Here is a 17,866-nt window from a genome sequence, read left to right as displayed (position 1 = left end):
CTGGACAAATATGCAATTTCCACACGATAATGGACTCAAACGTAAGAACACAAGAATGTGCGATTATTCAGCACATAACGAGTCGGGAGCAACGGGACCAAATATGAGCAGCTTCAGTGAGCAGACTTGGCTGCTGGAGTGCAACATAAGTCAGACAGTTCCATGTCAGTTCCTCCCGGAACACTGAAACACCATCATGTTGGTGGAGTGGGTGTGACTCAGACTGACATCACTTAGTGGAAACTGAAAGACCTACGGTCAGACACAGGCCCACTGTGCTGGGTCACATGGATACACCAGCTTCAGTGGAAAGTTGGAGACTCAAATCTAAGAGCCGTCACTACTGCAGCGATGACGTAGGTTCAGTTAACAATGCAAGAAGGGCTGCCGCCACATGCTAGATAAACAACTAACAACCATCCCGACTGTGTGTTGCTTCAAGTATCTAAGACAAACAAGCAGCAAGAGTTCTCCACCCAGTTCCACATTCAAGACCTCTCAGAGTGATCACTGCAACAGATTCTTACACGCACAAAACACATCGATTGAACCATCACTTTGTCTTTTCTTGCCCAAGGACCTACATTAAAACCACTCACCATTTTATATATTCTTCTTTTGAATCTCAGGTTGTGTGCGTGTGCACACATATGTATAAGCAAATTCAAGTTTCTGAATCTTTAAAAAGTAATTTCTCTCTACAGGGTTGCAAACATTTGTTTTGAACTTAGCTGCACTTTCAAACATCTTGTTTTATCAGCTACAGAACAGCATTCGGCACCAATTCAATGCCATTCCATTACAACGCATGTTCAGATATATGCAGCACCAAAGCCTGCACCATGGCCACACAAACACCGATTCATAACAGATACTTCTCCACATCATAAATCAGTAAAAAATTCCCTTTAATGCGGGTTTTTTGTTTAGTTGTCGTTATGTTTTTAAAAAGGCACCCAACAATATCTTATGTCATGACTACGACCTTGGTCCAGCACTATCTGACAGATCATGCAATTATTTAAAAACAGTAACTGCATCCTGAGCCAAAAGAACTACGAGGTCTGTCCATAAAGTATAGGTCCTTTTAATTTTTTTCAAAAACTATATGGATTTCATTCATATGTTTTAACGTCAGACATGCTTGAACCCTCATGCGCATGCGTGAGTTTTTCCACGCCTGTCGGTGACGTCATTCGCCTGTGAGCACCCCTTGTGGGAGGAGTCGTCCAGCCCCTTGTCGGAATTCCTTTGTCTGAGAAGTTGCTGAGAGACTGGCGCTTTGTTTGATCAAAATTTTTTCTAAACCTGTGAGGCACATCGAAGTGGACACAGTTCGAAAAATTAAGCTGGTTTTCAGTGAAAATTTTAACGGCTGATGAGAGATTTTGAGGTGATACTGTCGCTTTAAGGACTTCCCACGGTGCGAGACGTCGCGCAGCGTTCTCAGGCGCCATCATCAGCATGTTTCAAGCTGAAAACCTCCACATTTCAGGCTCTATTGATCCAGGACGTCGTGAGAGAACAGAAGTTTCAGAAGAAGTCGATTTCAGCATTTTATCCGGATATTCCACTGTTAAAGGAGATTTTTTTAATGAAAGACGTGCGGGCGGATTGCAGTGTCGGCTCACAGCCGCCGCGACGCTCCGCCACAGGAAAAACACCTCCGTTGGAAGCCTTAAGGACAAGTTGGAACATGTCCAGCTGTTAAACAATTTCTCATATACTCACTCCACTGAAAGCCATCAAAAGCCGCCTGGATTTTACAAATGGTTATCAACACGGAGGTGTTTTTCCTGTGCCGCCGCACCGCGCCGGCTGCGTCCCGACGCGCGGACCCGTCTGCACGTCTTTCATTAAAAAAAATCTCCTTTAACAGTGGAATATCCGGATAAAATGCTGAAACCGACTTCTTCTGAAACGTCTCTGTTCTCTCATGACGTCCTGGATCAATAGAGCCTGAAATGTGGAGGTTTTCAGCTTGAAACAGGCTGATGATGGCGCCTGTGAGCGCTGTGCAACGTCTCGCACCGTGGGAAGTCCTTAAAGCGACAGTATCACCTCAAAATCTCTCAGCCGTTAAAATTTTCACTGAAAACCAGCTTAATTTTTCGAACCATGTCCACTTCGATGTGTCTCACAGGTTAAGAAAAAATTTTGATCAAACAAAGCGCCAGTCTCTCAGCAACTTCTCAGACAAAGGAATTCCGACGAGGGGCTGGACGACTCCTCCCACAAGGAGTGCTCACAGGCGAATGACGTCACCGACAGGCGTGGAAAAACTCACGCATGCGCACGAGGGTTCAAGCATGTCTGACGTTAAAACATATGAATGAAATCCATATAGTTTTTGAAAAAAATAAAAAGGACCTATACTTTATGGACAGACCTCGTAAACTGGTTTAAATTAAATCTTCAAGCCAAATTTTGCCATAGTGGAACAAAATACTCCACAGCAGACACTTCCTGTGTCTTCACTCTTCTGGTAGGATGATGGACGCAAAACTGACTTCACATATTTCCTCGTAAAAGTTGATCAGGACACTGACTAGAAGCCAAGTCTCATAGAAACAAAAGATGCTCTAATGACAAGAGGGTAAGTGGAAAAGCAAACTCCCACCACACCAACAGCAGCAATACTACAACACAAAGAAGCCATTACTCTTTGTCCCATAACTCATGACACTGACTGCAGCAATATTGCAGTGCTTGTGTAAAATAAACTATTGATTTTCCTATAAAACAGCAGCAATCAACTGCTGAGAATATGACCCAAGGGAAGCAAAGAATGATTTAAAAGAAAAAACACAGCTACAGAAGAGAAACTTAGTTACAGACAGTAATACATAAGAATAAAACACGGATTTAAGTAGTTTCAATGTGCCCGTACTGAATCAATACTATGAATCCAAGTATCATAACTGTAAAACAAAAGGTGAACAATGTAAAGCTGAAACGACTCATTGATCACGCAATTGATCTGACAATTAACTGTTTAAAACATAATTCAGGTTGATTCAGGTTTGGGAGGACGCACCGGTGCCACATATTTCTGCATCCATCAAAACGTTAGAACCACTGCGTGTGCTGGATGGCAACCACCCAGCAAGTCAACTGGTCCATCCCCATCTCTCAACCATCTGCTACACCCAGATGAAATGTGGACACTCCATTGGCCTTCTCATGCTGATAGCACCCTCAACACTGAAGCACCTGCGTGCTGGGTCATACCCAGAGAAATGCTCCATATGGCCAAGGTTTTTCAGTTGGCATTCCCTGACTATGCAGTGGATGCTCCTCGTCTGAGTCTCTCTATGTAACTGTTCATCTGTTGACAAACTGAGGAGGTCTACAGGAATCGCCCATCAGTCACTGAGCTCAAGAGACACCTGGAAAGAGCTTATGGAGGCACAAACTGCCTGGAGAGAAGTGTTTGGCAATGACTAGACTTCTTTGGTACTCTTCAGAGGATCCTTGGGTACCGCGGGAATGTGTCAAATACACAGTTACGTAGACTCAGCTGAGGAGTATCATGTGCACTGTGAGGGAATGTCAGCTACGAAATTCTGTCCATGTGGTGTGTTTCTCTGGGCAGGTGCCCTGGTGTTGAGGACATCAGGGGTTTTGAGGAGGTTAAGGTGACTCCCATGTTTCCCCTGGCTGCAGCAGATGAATGGCTACTTTTTACATCTATATCTAGATGGTTGCCATCCAGGAACCACTGCAGTTCCATGGTGCCGTGGATGCAAGTGAAGTGTGGCAGGAGCACATGCTCCAAGACCTGATCACTGAGAAAGTACATCACAATGCAAAGTCTTTCTGGATGTTCTGGGTTTTGTTTGAGCCTGAATTATGACAAAGAAATCCATATTAGAGCCCGATCGATATGGATTTTTTGAGGCCGATGCCGATAACGATATTTGGATGAAAAAAAATGCAGATAATCGATAAATCGGCTGATTTGCTGATAGCCGATAAATCAGCCGATTTTTTCTCTTTTTAATGAATAAAATGTTCTTTTTTGGACCCTTAACAAAAAAGGTATGAGCTAAAAGCTGAAGCTTTGTCTTCATATTGATTAACTTTATAACAGAGAAGAATTTTCAAGTTCAAAAAATGCAAAAATGCAATTGGAGCAGTTAGGGGGCTATTCAAATGGGCCAACTAGTAAGATATCACTCCTGAAAACGATTGGATTTTGGAAAACCATGTGACGGAGAACCAATTCCGATTGGACACTCACATTGTGCACGTTATCACATCTTCTATGAGGAGTACCAAGATGGCCGATGGCGGATCGAAAGTCCGGAGTTAACTTTTCAGCAAAAAAAAAAAAAAAAAAAAAAAAATAAGTTTCTAACTCATATCATTTAAAAAGTTATTTACAATTTAGTAAAGCTTGGTCCCAGCCGTCGTATAAATGGCAGTAATTCCCAGAACCCTTCCGGACGACCAGTGAATCTGAATGTTTCAACCTCTTAGCAGTAAATGAAAGTTTTTCATGCTACAAATAAGGTCTACACAACGTGGGCTTAATAAAAAGTGTAACCAACGCAATGAAACACATTTGACACATTACTACATAAACTGAGTCAAACTGAAACGGGAGAAATGTGGGGTGAATGTAATCTCAGAGTTATTACAAACAACATCCTTATCAACTTACTTGTATGCTTTTGTCAGCCGATCAGTGCAGTGTGACAGTGAACTACGGGGGCTGGTGATGAACACATTTAAGCAGGGGTGTAAGCAGCTCTCAGTTGAATGGAGTCAGAGGTCTATCTACTGGACAAACGGTGCAAGGACATTTCATATTGCCGACACAAACATTATTTCAGTAACTGTTCTGTTTATGAGAAATTATCGGCGTTCTATCGGCAAAATTTTGGCCGATAGTGAATACTTTGAAAAGGGCTTATATCGGCCCGCCGATATATGGGTTGGGCTCTAACGCATATGTTGCCAATTCTGCATGTCAAGCTCAACATCGGTTACAAATACGTTCTTTCTTTATTGTCTCAGATACACTGGTGGACCAAAGGCCAAAAAAATAAATCCTCTACCTACCAGGATGCAGCACCGTGCTTGCTGTTAAATCCTGATCCTGCCACCTCCCAGTTATCTGTGCATATAAACACATGAGGTTCCAAGTTTCAAATTACCACATTAGCTGCCACGCAACATGCGAAAGAGCCAAGTACAACTCAAAGATGCAGGCTGAGGAACTGTGCTCCAATTCTACTAAATCTGATCGTTAGCGAACCCCAATGCAGACAAGATTCCATCCGTGAAGAACTACAGAGCAATGGGGTCAAGGGTCAGTCCTCACTCTTCCATAAACACATTACAGCAGCTTCACTTGTAACTATGAGCCATAAACTAAGAGATAAGCTTCACCTCCACGCCTACAAAGATGTCACATGACAATGTTGTTATAAACACTGCAGGTGGGTTTAAAGTTTGCAGAATCAACAAAACATCCAAATCTGGACTGTCAGCGAGTTTCATCAAGTAAACCGTGACCCTGCTGGTGAACCTATGGGAACAGCAGCAGTGGCAGCGGCGACTCAGGTCCGAGACATTCGTCAGTGCTCTGACAGGACTAAGCATGCTCTGTGTGGAGAGCACACATTGTTATCAGGTGTTTCCAGAGACGAGGATCAGCACTGCGCCTATGGCAACCTGCACGGCAGCCATTGTCTCCCGTGACTGTGTTTAATGCAGCCCAGCAACAGCAGCAACATCAACAATACATGTGTACATGTCTAGCATGGACAGATACAGACAACCAGAGCAACCCAGCAGGAGAAATGTCTGCATACAATAGGCGGCACAGCCCATGGAGGCCACGTGTGACCTGACCGGGCCTGAGGATGATGCAACCACCCCAGGAGTCAACGAGAGGTAGTTACCAAAACAGTGCCAGTCAAGCCTTCCCCATCTGTTGTGGCTCAACACTGAGGAGCCCGCTGTTCAGGGGCCGGCCGTTCATCACTGCGCCCCACACTCACTCAAACAAAGGCCTCTCTTAAAAACAGCCGGAACAATACAAGTAGGACAGAGGTCCATTCTGTACTTTTGTTGAATCTTAAGACTGGAACGCTGATAGAAGCTGTGCTGAATAAGACGGCTACAGAAAACCATATTAAAAGAGCCACACACACGGCTCATTTTTCTGTGCACCTTTTTGAAAACAGCACAATCATACCTAAAAGGCAGTAGAACTCAGTGTCTATTGTACAGTAAAGTCACTTTGACACATGCACAATCTAATGCCTGCACTGCCATGCAGTTTGTCGTGCCAATGCGTCCCACTATTTTGTAGCAGACGACACATTTGCTTTTGGAATTTCGCTGATGAAACCATCTCTTATCGCGCCTGGAATCACAGAGAAATTATCTACAGCTCCAGCTCGTCTTGTGCACGTTGTGCGGCGGCGAACACATTTGAACCATCTCAAAAGGTACTTATTTATAACTTTGATATTGTAATGGCTTTGTAAAACAGTTGCATTGTCATTCCTTCTTATGAGTTTGATAATATATCTGTAAAATCATGTTTATTGTGGATGTAACATGTCATAATCATTCAGATCTGCTGTGTTGTGGCAGTGAGACGCAGCGACACACGGTGTTTTTGAATACATTAATGTTCACGTCTAGTTCACAAAATGCGTGCCAGTGATTTTAACATTAAAAAAAAAAAATTTTCTTTGCGCACTTGCACACAGCCACGCACACTTTACGAGTTTACTCTCTGGCACGCCAGATTGCATGTCAGAGAGGGGATCACATTCATGCAAGTGTCAAGGTACCATAAGACCATTTGGCTGCTCCCTGGGTTTCACTCAGGGTTGCCGCAGCAGATCCAAGGTAGATCCGCATGTTGATTTGGCTCAAGTTTTACACCAACTTCACATTTCATGGAGACATCAAAATGGAACCTTCTGCACTGAAGCCAAGCACAATAACCACTTGGCCACCACCCCTGCCATCTGGTGTACACTATACCACACTTAAATCATAATAGTGCAGCAGCTAAGAGAATATTTAGAGCAAAATCGTGCAAATGGTGATACAAGCACCAAAGTTGGCACAAATACTCCTTAAACATTACTCTTTTGAAAAAACCGACTGGCCACTTGAGTTTCAATAGGCAGCCAGGTAGGGGTCAATTGAAGCATTACACAGGGGTCAAAATTAAAAATGCTCAAATCATTTTGAAAACTACACCACATTATTTGTCTGATCGTAAAGATTCCAAAAAGGTATAGTTTGGACTATCTATGCCCGAATGATCAGGAGTTATGGGGTAAAAACAGCAACAACGGTCAGTGTCAGTTTGTACAGGAGTCAAAAGTTAAAGTTGCTCCAATTTTGGTAAAAAATGATGCAAATTATTAGTTGAGTTATCAGGGTTTTAAAAAGGAATAGTTTGGACCATGTATCATGCTTTGTTATGTTACAGGGTAACTTATGTCACATGTCATAGAATCCAATGGACGTTGACCTTGTTTTACCTTTACTTTGGAGACCAAACATTCAACACACCAAAACTATTCCATTTATTAATCCTATTAGCTCAACCAATAATTTGCATCACTTTTTACCAAAATTGAAGGAACTTTAACTTTTGACCCCTGTACAAACTGAAACTAACTAACCTTTGTCACCATTTTTGCTGTTTTTACCCTATAACTCCTGATCATTCGGGCATAGATAGTCCAAACTATACCTTTTTGGAATCTTTATGATCAGACAAATAATGTGGTGTAGTTTTCAAAATAATTTGAGCATTTTTAATTTTGACCCCTGTGTAATTCTTCAATTGACCCCTACCTGGCCACCTATTGAAACTCAAGTGGCCAGTCGGTTTTTTCAAAAGAGTAATGTCTAAGGAGTATTTGTACCAACTTTGGTGCTTGTATCACCATTTGCACAATTGTTTCAGTTATCTGCTGCACTATAAAACAAAGGACACAAATCCAACTTGTACTATTTTGCAAAAATTGAAAAAAAAAATGCAATCTATATAATAATTTCCCCAAGTGTCTTCAAGTGTTCCCAATATTCAGGGAGGCTCCATATACACAGTTCATTTTTCTGTTCCACCATCTGTCTCTACATTAAGGGCTGTACAGACCACAGTCATGCTGCAACCTACTGTTCACATTAAAAGCGTGTGTAGGGTCCCAGTTTGCTACCTGGCCGCTTGTCTTTTTCAACAACTTTTTCTTTCTCTGATTGGTATCCCCAGCGTTCTTCCACTTTTTAGCCAGTGTTTGTGGAACTACAACTAGTAAATACATCATCAAATACACCCAGGAGTAGGGATGGGTATCGATATCAACGCCGTTAACGACTCCGCTTATCGATCTGATTCCTTATCGATACCTCTTGTGAATTTTCTGTGAACTAAAAGCAGGCCTTACAGGTTTTCTATGTTAACAACATTTTATTAAGTCTTAAATTAAATAAATGTGCAATTGGTTTTTGACAAAAGTATTTCCTTTCAGACATTAATGGCATGAATTCCACTTCATACCTCTGAGCTGAGCTCTTGCAAACGGCTGTCCTGCAAATCAACATCAATGTAATTCATAAAGAATGCAGGATGCCTCATTTTGGAAGAAAAAACAAAAAACATTTTGGTCAATTGTAGTTGTTTGTATTACAACATTTGGAAGGAGGTGTCATTTGATTTAAAGCGGCGATTCACTTTGAAGTTATTAATTCAGACCGGACTCTAACTAGACTCAGCAGAGAGTGGCACAGCATATGGAGCTGTGTGAAGGCAACGGATGACGATTCTCATTTCTTGACTGCAACAAGACAAGCGTCCCAGTTAGTGACTTTAATCCACACAAAAGTGACTCATGATTGACATCTTTAAATGGCTTTGAGAGGGGTTAAGAAGCAAACTTGCCCCTTCTGAAAAGCACCGAAGCAATTAGCCAACGAAGCAGTGGGTTTGAGCACTGTTTCATTGGTTCAAGCTTCAAAGCGGAGCCATTACAGAAGCAGCTGATTAAAGAGCCACTGCAGGGTCTGCAATCAACGTACACAAATGATCATTTTCCTAACAAACACCCTCAAAAACAACAGCCACTCTGAAGGACTGATAAGGGAATCGTTAAGCAAAAATATATACTCATTAATACTCACAATACTCATCCCTACCCAGGAGATTATAATAATTAGAAAATTATTTACCAGTGAAATCCCATACAAAATGCAAGTACACACTGCAATCTGTATCCAAATCTTTAAAGCTTATTTGCCTCCATATATTCCCTCTCAGTTCTGTGTGCTTGTAGTTTTGTGGGACTTGTCCACCTGTGGACTTGTCCCACAAAACCGAATGTTTGCTTTCACAGACAATTAATTCTATAGTGAATTTGTCTTCTGCCTTTACAACATGTTCCGTCATCTTGTTGTGTGTTTATCACAGTGACTGCATGGTTACCTAGTTGCGTGATCTGGTTTCTGATTGGTCCAGCTAAATGACATCATGTCTTGGTGACCGCAAAAACAGAACAGGTTCTATTGACAAGCGGTGACCACTTGCATAGACGCACCTCCAGCCCTACGCACAAGTCTAATGTGGCCAGTTACATAAAATTAAATTATCCTATTTTTGTCTTGACACATTTGCAAAACGCCCTCAACTCTCCAGTGTCCAGGCGCTCTCGTCTCTACGACAGCCTGGAATTCAATCAAATATTTGCTGAATTCATGTTAGGAGACTGGGGGTCTCAGCCGAGTCATTCAAGGCCTGACAGTTGCTATGAAGACCAAAGTTTTTAATTTTTAGGAAACATTTTAAATGAGACATGTAGAATGATTGAAATATTGAAAATATAATGATTGAAAAATCTTGGATAATTAGGTTATTTTTTCTGACAGAAAGGAAAACAATGCACATGGTCAGCTGAACTGTCAGAAATTTCAACACCTGATGATAATTTCAGTTTTTACAGTTTATGGCTCCGACAAACTGCAATAAATAAATAAAATATAAAACCCACCTGTGAGTTCTGGAGTTCTGATAGTTAATGAACAGAATAACAATGATAATAATAACTTTTTAAGCCAACCAGTTCCTAAAGTCATTTAACTCATGAAAATGTAATTCAAATGTGAAGTTTACTTTGATTCAAATCAGTCTATAACCATATATTCACACACTGACATGACCCCAACAATGGGAGAAACTTGGGGTTCAGTCAGTGTATCTTCATGAAGGACACACAAACAGGAGCAACTGGGAGTTGATCCCATGACCCTTTGGTTAACAAACAACATGCCCTTCCCTTCAGAGACCAACGTTCACACACAAACACAGGACATGAGGAAATCAGCATATTTAAATAGGCCGTATTAGAGTAGCACAGTGCACTTTATGCCTCATGACTGCACACCAGGAGCACCTTTGAGATTAAAAAACCTTGCTCAAGGGCACCTTAGTGATTTCCTGTGCAAATGTAGAACTGAACTCGCCTCTCAAACCTCCAGGTCACCACTTCCTCAATGTTCAAATTGTGGATTGTTCAGTCAAATTCTCTGCAACAATTAACATATAAAAAAAAAAGAAAAAAAAAAAGGTGATGCTCACTGTGCTAAATACATTTACAACAAAGAATTGCTGCCTCAGTCATTAAAATGTCTTTGCAGAGCTGTGCACGTGCGACATTGCCACCGTTGCAACATTAACGATGCTGAAGGTCATTGACATCACAGTTGCACCATTCCACGCCCCCTGAGTCTATTCGGGATGCCACAACACCCTGCCGCCTCTCCAAATCCCCACTGTCCCTCCCCCATGTCCCCTCCTTCTTTGCCATTTCCCACTCAGCAAAGCAACAGCCTGAAGAAAGGAAAACGGCCTTTCACACACCACCGCCACGGAGGAGGTCAAGACAAGGGCACCAAAACAACATCGTTTTATGTTAAAACACATACACCCGTCTGAAAAGCTTCCAAATGTGTAAACAGTGTGATGAGAAGACAAACATAAAAATGCTTCAAGAAAAAAAAAAAAAAAAAAATCCCAGCAATTCTTTTTCAAACTCACAAATACCAACATGTTAATGCCATGCAAGTTTTTTTTCCTTCATGCAATGATTTTGGCCATAAAATGTAAGAAAGTAGTGAGCAATAGTCATTGATAGTTGCCAAACTCCACTTTGCTTGTTTTAGCTGACCAAAGGTTCAAAACCCAAAAGACATGCCACAAAACATAGTTTGCATACAAGTTCAAACCCCAAATTGAACAAACTTTCCTGCATTTCCCCTCTTTCAACGATGATTAATTGCCCCCAGTATAGATAAACATGATCTTGACTCAAATGATGACAAGTGTTTGTGTGAGTGTGTTTTGTGTGAGTGTGGGGGGTTCTATTTTTATAAATGAAGTAATTGCACATGTTTTTACAGGGGAAAAAATGCTCACCACTGACGGAGTCCGGCTTTAGAAATCTAAGATTATCTCGCAGGAAGAGGTTCTAGGTGTGGACCTGTGAAAGGCTCAGCTTCATATCAGGAATACTTCCACTTTATATGGTTTCCAAACAGGTAATGTTTACCTGCAGGTCTCACTTACAGCTCAGTCAGTAAACTAGTTAGTTGTCTTCCAAGGGTCAAATCTCAGGTTACTCTTATCTGTTGATCCAAAACTTATGGTTGCTGCACATAGTGGTCCCGAAACTTGAGCTTTTAGTTGTTGTTTTGTTTACTGACTTGTAAGCCGTTTTGGATAAAAGAATCTTAAAAAAAAAAAAACATCCTTGTAAAGATAGGGCAGAGGTCTCAAACCGATTCCAGAAAAGGCAGAGAGGGTGCAGGTTTTCTTCGTAACCACCCAACTCCAGCAGGTGATTTCAGTGAATAACTGATTCCACCTGCTCAAAGTGATGTTAATGACTGAAATCACCTGGTGGAGTTGGGTGGTTACGAAGAAAACCTGCACCCTCTCGGCCCTTTATGGAACCGGTTTAAGACCTCTGAGATAGAGTGAGGTCAAGATGGAAGAGCAGTCACTCGGGCAGAGGACTGGTCTGGGATTTTAAGTTTTCGGACATTTATTCACTCCTCTAACCAACAAAACCTACAAATAAAGACTCAAATCTATCATTTGTAAATTTGTTTCAGGACACTTCCCAGCCACCATACAGCTATCAACAATCTATGTTAAAAAATTCTAACCAAACAGGAAAAAAAAATAAACGTCTATCTGAACTATAGATAGATAGATATTGATATTATGCAAAATGAAGAACTTCAGGTAGAATCTTCAGGACGTAGAAACTGTAGATCCTCAACCCAGTTTTATATTTCAAGCAATATTATGGCAGATAATTGTAATTTTGTGCAAGTATTTTATTGTTCAGTACTTGTATGAGGAAACCTGATAAACCGTAAAACCGGGACCTCAAACCGTGAGGGGGTGAACCGCACCCTTAAAATTAAACATTTTGTATTTGTACTGTTGATTCAACAAATACTTGGTGGCATCAACTGTCAGAGAAGACATACGGATTCCTATCTGCCGTTTTCTAAAATATTTTCGGAAAAATGGCAAAAATATTCGTCAGAAGACGAAAATATAACCCCAGCCGTACAAGAACACATTTAAAACCAATCAAATCCTCTCACTTCGGTAAATTATTTAAATTCAAGACTAGAATCGGATCAACTTTCCAGAATATTCGGTTTTAAAAATCTACCGTTATGTGAATCCGCCCCGTTTGTGTCCACATGGCTTCGACAAAATCCCAGTTTAAAAACACGACCACAGTTTTCTTTTCTTTTTTCTTTCCAGTCAGTAGTTTTTAATATAAAATGTTTAACTTTGCGGCTCTTTCTTACCTTGACAAACAGCTCGATAACCGGCTCGCTGTCCGCCTTCACTCCGTTCTGAGGCACCGACAGAGACATTTTGCTCGCCACCGGGTATTTTCTTTTTAAGTTTTGCTGATAAAAACGCTTCTTTTTGTTGCTACCACGCCCGACTCCGCTAAATCTTCTCCTCTGCTCCTTCTTCTCGCTGAAGCTCCGGTAGGCGCCTTTTTCTCCTCTGGGAGAAGCAGAATCTGTTTAAACGAAGCAGTTAGCGTCCAAATAACTCCTGAACTGAAGCTAAGCTAAACGATCATCCCGAAGCTTCGTTTCTTCAGCTCCACAAACGATGGTGGCATTAACAAAACAAAAAAAAGAAGAGCCACAGAGTATTCCTGATGTCATCTGCAGCACAAACAGAAAAATGTGGGCCGGCTTTGAGAAGTCTCCACGCCGGGAGGAGGAGCAGCAGAAGGATGATGCTCCGGTTCGTGTTCTGCCGCATCGTCATGACTCGATCTTAAAATGAACAAAAAGCTCCGACTCTTTTGTCAAAGATCGATTTATTTACCGACATGGGCGTATGAAGATTTTCTGGCGGGGGGGGGGGGGGGTATCGGAGTTTGCCCTGGTTCATCAAATAAATAAAAAAATAAATAAATAAGACGCAATTATCATCATGTAATCTGTTCTCAATAGGATTTCCATAGAGTAGAGAAGTAGAGTAGAGAGTAGAGAACTGGACTGGGTTGCTGGACATTACATCCTCGCGTCAAGCAACCCAGTCCAGTTGAAGATTCAAGCTTCTCTACTATGAAAACCACCTGGACAACTCAGAGCCTACACAAAAAATTTCCATAGAGCACTTACACAACCTGCGCTCACTTTGACATTGTAAAACATCCATGAAATTCCATCTACTTTTGTGCTATTTTGCAACAAGAAAAAAAAAAAATCATGTTTACACAGTATAGACACACACACACACACACACACATATATATATATATATATATATATATATATATATATATATATATATATATATATATATATGTATAGTAACATTTATCAAAGTAGGCTGTCAATTGATTTGTTTTCTGTTTATTGAAGGTAAGGAGTTTCAATTTCAATTTATTTTCATTTATATAGCGCCAAATCACAACAGAGTTGCCTCAAGGAGCTTCACACAACAGTGGTAAGGAAAAACCCTCTCTGAGGAAGAAACCTCAAGCAGACCAGACTCAAAGGGGTGACCCTCTGCTTGAGCCATGATACAGACACAAATTACAGAACAATTCACAAAACGAATATACAGGAAATGCTGTTGGTGCACAGGACAGGAGGGTCTCCAGCACAAATACAACTCCATCTCTGGATGGAGCTGCACCTTAAACAGAGGGAGAGAGAAAAAAAAAAAAAAAAAACAGAATCAGGCATCAGAAAGACAAGAAATACTGTATAATTTACCAGCATTAAACAACAAGAGAAACAGAAGAAATGCTAAGGTGATCACCGGCCGCTAGCCCTAAGCTTCACTAAAAGACCCAGAATTTTGGTGAAGTTGAGGCTGCGGCCCACTTCAATTACTAACATCATGAATTAAAAGAGTAAAAAGCGTAAAACAAAACTGTACCGGTATGCTAGCCATACGAAAGGGAAAATAAGTGCGACTTAAGTCTGGACTTGAAAATCTCCACAGAATCTGAATGTTTTATTGATGCAGGGAGATCATTCCACAGAACAGGGGCACGATAAGAGAAAGCTCTGTGATCCGCAGACTTCTTATTCACCCTAAGGACACAACGTAGTCCTGTACCCTGAGAATGCAAAGCCCACGCCGGTACGTAAGGTTTAATTAGGTCAGCTAGGTAGGGAGGTGCCAGTCTGTGAACAGTTTCATAGGCTAGTAGCAGAACCTTAAAATCTGATCTCACTGGGACAGGAAGCCAGTGAAGAGATGCCAAAATAGGTGTAATGTGGTCGAACTTTCTGTTTCATGTCAGAAGTCTGGCTGCAGCATTTTGAACCAATTGGAGAGCCCCAATGCTGGACTGCGGTAAACCAGAAAATAGAACATTGCAGTAATCCATTCTAGAAGAGATAAACACATGGATCAGGGTCTCAGCATCAGCCATAGACAGGATGGGATGAATCTTCACTATATTTCACAGGTGGAAGAAAGCAGTCCTCGTTATATTTCTAATGTGGAGGCCAAAGGAAAATGTAGGATCAAAAATTACCCCAAGGTTCCTCACTTTAGGAAATGGAGCATGCCGCGGCCTCAACTTTACCTAAATTCTGGGTCTTTAAGTGAAGCTTAGGGCTGGTGGCCGGCGATCACCTTAGTATTTCTTCTGTTTTTCTTGTTTTATGCTGGCAAATTATACAGTATTTCTTGTCTTTATGATGCCTGATTGTTTGTTTTTTTTGTTTTTTAAGGTGCAGCTCCATCCAGAGATGGGAGTTGTATTTGTGCTGGTGATCCTCCTGTCCTGTGCACCAACAGCATTTCCTGTATATTCATTTTGTGAATTGTTCTGTAATTCATGTCTGTAGCATGGCCCAAGCAGAGGGTCACCCCTTTGAGTCTGGTCTGCTTGAGGTTTCTTCCTTTCCTTAAACCATCAAAGGGAGTTTTTCCTTACCACTGTCACCTGTGTGCTTGCTCTAGAGGTTGGTAAGGTTCGACCTTACTTCTGTGAAACACCTTGAGGTGACTTTGTTGTGATTTGGTGCTATGTAAATGAATAAATAATAAATATATTAATTAATATTAATAATAATAAATTGAAATTTAAAGTTGAAATTAAGATTGAGAACCTGATTGCCACAATTTCTTAAATATGTTCAGCTTTTTTCAGTGGAAGATAATGACCATTTTATACTGTATCATCTAGTACAACTTTTTTAAATATTGGTAACAATATTACCACATCATTCCATGAATGAGCATACTGCCCTAAATTCCTTAACGTATCCTTATGTGCCAATTTCGTTGCTCACTTGATCATACCTCACACTTTGCCAGAGCTGCTGCCTCTGCAATATGTCTTAGGGACGGTCAGTCCCTAAAACAGCTTTTGTTTTATTCAGTTCCATTTATATAATAATCATAAACAGGATTTGTAATTCCTACATGTAAAATTTTACAACTGGTTTAATTAAAATCTAATGATTCTTTGGACCACAATAATAAATTGTCAATACCATCCTGTATTCTTTGAGAACCAACCAATGATCATATTTGGTGATAGTTTGGCATCATCTGCAAGAAATCTTACATTTTGTTGGTATAGTAATTGGCAAATCATTGACAGAGTAAAAACGACTGGTCCGAGAACAGACCCCTGAGGGAACACAATTGATGTTTAACCAAGACACCATTAACACATATTCTCTGCTTTCGATCCTTAAAATTTTCAACGTTGTATGTGTGTGTGTTAGTGGAACAGATAATTGTTCACTTCTGGAAACAAGCACCAAAATTGACACAAATACTCCTTAGACATTACTCATTTGAAAAACCCAACTGGCCACTGGAATTTTCAATAGGTGACCAGGTAGAGGTCAATTGAATTAGTTCTAGAATTTATACAGTTAAGAATTATAGTTTGGACTATCTGTGACTAATTGTTACAGAGTTATGGGGCTAAAACAGTAAGAATGGTCAATTCAGTTTGTATAGGGGTCAAAAGTTAAAGTTGCTCTAATTTGAGTAAAAAAAACAAAAAGTGGTGCAAATTATTGGTTGAGCTAACAGGATTAGCAAATGAAATAGTTTTGACTGTGTTGAATGTTTGGTTTCCAACGTAAAGGCCAAACAATGTCAACGTCCACTGGATTCTATGACGTGACATTGTTACCCCATCATGTGACAACTAAGCATGACATATGGTGCAAACTGCTCCTTTTTAAAACCCTATTAACTCAACCAATAACTTCCATCACTTATCAAAATTACAGCAAGTTTATCTTTTGAACCCTATACAAACTGAAATTTACCTTTGTCACCATTCTTGCTGTTTTTAACTCCATAACATTAACTCAGTCCAAAATATGCCTTTTTGGAATCTTTATGATCAGACAAATAATGTGGTATAGCTTTCAATATGATTGGAGGTTTTTAAAATTTTGACCCCTTCGTAGCTGCTTCTTGAAAATTCAAGCAGCCAGATGTTTTGTTTTTTCTTCAAGAGTGTAATGCCTAAGGAGTGTCTGTGCTGCATTTGGTACTTGTTTCACCATTTGAAAGATTCCTCTGTAAATATTATCTGCTGCACTGTATGTATATACACGTCATCAACCCTTTTACGTGCATGCTGGCCAACAACAAAACAGTATATAAATAACAGTCTATGCAAATATCTCTGATAAACATGTAATGTTTGCATGCGATGACCAGGGATCATACTGCACCGCCATGTCGGAGATGCAGGTTCGATACCCACTCAAAACACCTGGTTTACCCAGCAAAACAGAACCAGAAGAGTAACCCCAATCACTGACTCAGGTATATGGGATAATGAGGAACCCGGTGAGGATTGTCATATGTCAGTAAATTGTCTGGGATGGATCCCCTGTGACAGCTTGCATCTGGATGGAGTTACTCTTTTACTTTCTTTTTCAAAGTGAAATCTATTACTGTTCCATTTATGCAGAATTCAAATCGCTCTAAAATTTCCACAGGACAAAACAGTTGGTAAAATAAAAATGAGAACAGGCCACTTTTAGTAATAAGTAATATTTGTAAGTTGAGCATAAAGAGGAACTGAAAAAGTAAGATAGCACAAATCACACCACTTTTAAGGTGTTATCACACTGTGACAGACAGAGCAAACAGATTAAGTGGCATAAGACATATGACGTAGTGGACCGAGTGTGTTACGGCCACACAGAAATGAAACCGTGCCAGTCTGTTCTCAAAGGTTCTGTTTAATCAGAGTCATTGTTGTTTGTGTCCATTAATCATTTCTAAACATGACATTCCAATGAAACCCAAAGGAATTTTCTAATACTAAAAATGCCC

General features: G+C 40.6%; 1 protein-coding gene across 1 annotated transcript in view; it reads right to left on the bottom strand.

Annotated features, from left to right (window-relative positions):
• Nucleotides 1–13,244, bottom strand: part of clic4 (chloride intracellular channel 4) — a 37,338-nt gene extending 24,094 nt beyond the window's left edge. The window contains exon 1 of the mRNA XM_034159482.1: nt 12,868–13,244. Within this exon, the coding sequence (XP_034015373.1) occupies nt 12,868–12,936 (69 nt within the window). The 5' untranslated portion in view covers nt 12,937–13,244. The remainder of the gene's footprint in view (nt 1–12,867) is intronic.
• Nucleotides 13,245–17,866: the final 4,622 nt, after the last annotated feature.

Source organism: Thalassophryne amazonica, chromosome 19 (assembly GCF_902500255.1).
Source record: "Thalassophryne amazonica chromosome 19, fThaAma1.1, whole genome shotgun sequence".
Classification (NCBI taxonomy): domain Eukaryota; kingdom Metazoa; phylum Chordata; class Actinopteri; order Batrachoidiformes; family Batrachoididae; genus Thalassophryne; species Thalassophryne amazonica.
This window is presented reverse-complemented; position numbering and strand designations above follow the sequence as displayed.